Below are 4,100 nucleotides of genomic sequence, written 5' to 3'. Positions count from 1 at the left end.
ACCTTCCTATTGTGCTTGACCTTCTAATACTTCTATGAGCCCGACACGCTAGGTCCGACCATGTGAACCTAGGGCTCTGATACCACTCTGTAACGCCCCGGAAATCCGGACCGCTACTGGCGCTAGGATCCAGATCGGCATAAGGCCGCCGGGACCCGTAGCAAGCCTAACATATACCTGTAAACCTGCTTAATCCCATACATGATCAACATCATAGCATAAAAATTAAAACTTTTCCTCATACATACTGTCATCAACTAACTCAACCTGTACATACTCTGAACATATTCATAACATAGTCCCTCTGTGGGATCTCATCAAAGCCTCAAAGGCTATACATCATGTGTTGAGTTAGTTTTGCATAAACATCATATCATAAGATCATGTACATAAACAAAAGGGATTAGCAATACACTATGGTCAAGCACAATTCTAACCTCAATAATCTCATTACATAACATACCGAAAATTCTTACATTTGCATCATAATACAACTGTCATGTCCACAATCTAACTATTACATACATATGACTTTTCTCTTCTTTTCTTCTCTATCAATCCCGTACCTGCAAACCTGGGGGTTAGGGGAGAGGGGTGAGCTAGATGCCCAGTGAGTAGAACTATAAGAAAAATATTTAAAACATGCTATAATGGAATGCATCATTGCACAAACATTTCACATCATGGACGGACCGACCCAAGAATCCCTCAGCTCCATGCCCGGCCCTATGATGGGCACCACAGGACTTCGTATTGCCCGGCCCTATTATGGGCACCACAGGACTTCGTATTGCCCGGCCCTATTTTGGGCACCACAGGACTTCGTAAATCGGAGCCATTGCCCGGCCCTATTATGGGCACCACAGGACTTCGTACACAGGACTAGTGAGTCGTGCAATGTCCCTCCTCATCAACCACAATATAATAATGCAATGTAACATATTCGTGATTCTAATGCAAACATCCTATATTATAGTCATGATGCATGAAACATGATAAAATATTCACTTTATTAATTTAAAAAGGTTAAGTATAGTTCCACTCACCTCTGGCTGACTCTGTCAAACTCTCAGCAGCTGGCTCACTGCTGGGGTCCTTGGTTCCTCGGGTCCGAACCTACACAGGTGGACTCCAATGAGGGACCAAACACATATAAACATATCTCTAATATATCCCCCAAAAACCCCCTAAAACATCATGAAAACATCACAGAAAATATGCATGAAATGGTTGAACAGGGCACCTTCGGCGGCACCTTCGGCGGCCGAAAGTCCCAGACAGAGACGAAACTCAGCTAGGTTCGGCGGCACCTTCGGCGGCCGAAAGTGCCAGACAGAGACGAAAGTCTCTTTTCGGGGGCACCTTCGGCAGCCGAAAGCTGCCTTCACAAGAGGGGTTCGGCGGCCGAAACTCCCTTCGGCTGCCGAACCTGGTTTCTGCCAAACGGCAGAAACTTGGTTCAAATGAACCTCCTGCCTCCCAAAACCACAGATCATGCATATTTCTCAACCAAAACATACATACAAGTTCCTAGGGGCCTCAAACATGCATATACCCCATCTACAACACTTCATACACACACAATCAAGCTACATTGCTCAAAAACTCAACATAACCCATAAACTCAACATATGTCCTAACATGCATTTCTACCCATAGATCTTACTTAAAACTTGTTTAAAACATAAAAAGGGTTCAAGATCGACCCTTACCTCTTGAAGAAACGAGAGGAAAGTGATCCTAGCTTGGAGATGGAGAGATTAAGCTCTTTGAACCTCCAAGCACTCAAAACTTGCTCAAAACTTGCTCAAAGCTCACAAATCTTCAAAACGAAGTTATAAACTCGTTAAAACCATGAAAGATCTAAAGGAAACACTCAAGATCGAGGGAGGAGCGGTGGAGACTCACCTTGGCCGACAATGGGAGAGAAAAAGCTCGCCCGTGCGGACCAAGGGGACCCTTTTATAGTGGCTGGCCAGGCCACGTTCGGGGGCCGAATGTGCCTCCGCATCCATGCAATGTTCGGCGGCCGAACATAAGGTTCGGCGGCCGAACCTGCACTTCCCTCACTTAGACTTTCGGGGGCCTAACGTGCCTCCCAAAGTCCATGCATGTTCGGCGGCCGAAAGTGAGTTTCGGCGGCCGAACCTGGGTTTTTCCTTAAAGAATTTTCATACTAAAACTCATTTAAAATCATACTTAAAACATTAAAAACATGAAAACATTTTATAAAAACATGCTTTTACCCTTCTAGAGGTTTCCGACGCCCAAATTCCACCGGACGGTAGGAATTCCGGTACCGGAGTCTAGCCGGGTATTACATTCTTCTTCTTTGGTTCTTTTTTTTTATTCTTCTTCAATTTTTCTTTTTATTCTTCTTTTTTGAGGAGGAGGAGGCGATTTTTCTTCTTCTTCTTCTTTTGTTAATGAAAAAAAACTATACGAACGTTTTAATAGATATGAGAAAAGATAAAGACGTTTTAATAGATTTTGAAAATATAGAGACTGACTTATTAATAATAACAATATCCAAGGACTAAATAAGGAGTTTTATTTGAGAGCAAAATTGGATTTTAAACTTTTTCTCTCTCATTCTTATCTATTTTTAATGAAAAAGATGACAGAATGACTATTTCGTTGACGAAGAGAAAATATAATGACATTTTAATAGATTTCTAAAAATGCATGAACTGACTTGTTAATAATAACAATATCTAGTGACTAAATAGTAAATCTCTCTGAATTATAAATTATTAGACCCCAGGGCACCCTTCCCTCCATCCCTTTCGCCTAATACATATAGAGTTGATATAGTATATTTTATATAATATTGAATATAACTAAATAAATAAAGTTTTGGCAAACAGATTTAAAAGGGTCCTTCCTATGATTATCTCTGAGAATCAGTCTGCCTTTATTCCTCATCGGTTGATTACCAATAATGTTATGGTTGCGTTTGAAATGATTAATAAGGGCAGAAATAATGGTAATTGTGCACTTAAAATTGATATTTCTAAAGCTTATGATATAGTAGAGTGGGAGATTCTAAAAGGCATGCTGGAACAATTTGATTTTTCTACTCAACGGATTAGGTGGTTGACTATGTGCTTTTCGAAAGTTTCTTACAATATCAATTTTAATGGTGATTGGATTGGTCCTATTGTGCCTGGTAGAGGTCTTCGACAGGGGGATCCTATTTCTACGTATCTCTATTTGGTGTGTACGGAAGGCCTATCGTTACTACTTAAAGACGTTAAATCTAGGGGCTAGTTGTAGGGCTGTAGGACAGATGCTAGATGCCCAAATATCTCACATTTATTTTTTGTAGATGATTCTCTGCTATTTTTTAATGCTAGACTGGAGGAAACAGATAGTATTAAATCTATTCTCAATACCTATGCGGCTGCTTCTGGTCAAGTGGTGAACTTCAACAAATCTGGCATTTTCTTCGGTTCAAATGTGGTCTCCTCTATAAGGTCTAATATCAGTAATATCCTGGATGTTCATTCACCATTGAGTCATAGTGCCTATCTGGGGTTACCTTCTCTTATTGGGAGGAACAAAAAAGCAATTTTTGGTTTTTTGAAAGAAAGAATGTGGAAGAGGATTAATTTATGGAGCAGTAGATTCCTATCTAGAGCAGGCAGGGAGGTTCTCATAAAATTTGTGTTGCAAGCTATACCTGCATATTACATGAATATTTTTTTGATTCCCATTGCTATTTTGAATGAATTACATAGAATGGTCAATGGATTTTGGTGGGGGTAAAAGAGAAGGGCGGAGGGGTATTAATTGGCTAGTATGGGAGAAGATGTGTAGTAGAAAGAAGGAGGGGGTATGGGATTTCAGGACTTTAGGAGTTTTAATTTGTCTTTACTTGGCAAACAACTGTGGAGATTCTTAACAAATCCTAATACTCTTTGTTATAGAGTTTTTAAAGCAAAGTACTTCCCAAATGGTGATTTATTTTCCCCCAATGTAAGTAATGGTGCTAGTTTTGTTTGAAAACGTGTGATGGCATCAAGGAAGTTGATTCGAAGGGGTACAAGGTGGAGGGTGGGTAATGGAGAGAAGATTTTAGTGGCTTCAGCTCCATGGAT

General features: G+C 40.4%; 1 protein-coding gene across 1 annotated transcript; it reads left to right on the top strand.

Moving 5' to 3' along the window:
- Positions 1 to 2,886: 2,886 nt before the first annotated feature.
- On the top strand, positions 2,887 to 3,800 carry LOC110608230. The gene is made up of 3 exons (XM_021747440.1): positions 2,887 to 3,203; positions 3,357 to 3,651; positions 3,741 to 3,800. Exons 1-3 carry the CDS (start codon positions 2,887 to 2,889, stop codon positions 3,798 to 3,800), a joined length of 672 nt encoding a protein of 223 aa, XP_021603132.1.
- The last annotated feature ends 300 nt before the right edge of the window (positions 3,801 to 4,100 follow it).

Source organism: Manihot esculenta, chromosome 16 (genome assembly GCF_001659605.2).
Source record: "Manihot esculenta cultivar AM560-2 chromosome 16, M.esculenta_v8, whole genome shotgun sequence".
NCBI lineage: Eukaryota > Viridiplantae > Streptophyta > Magnoliopsida > Malpighiales > Euphorbiaceae > Manihot > Manihot esculenta.
This window is presented reverse-complemented; position numbering and strand designations above follow the sequence as displayed.

Coding starts and splice junctions, on each gene's coding strand:
- LOC110608230 (XM_021747440.1), top strand. CDS start 2,887: ATGATTATCTCTGAGAATCAGTCTGCCTTTATTCCTCATCGGTTGATT. Junction 3,204..3,356: donor CAGGGGGATCCTATTTCTAC/GTATCTCTATTT, acceptor TTTTAATGCTAG/ACTGGAGGAAACAGATAGTA. Junction 3,652..3,740: donor TATCTAGAGCAGGCAGGGAG/GTTCTCATAAAA, acceptor TGAATTACATAG/AATGGTCAATGGATTTTGGT.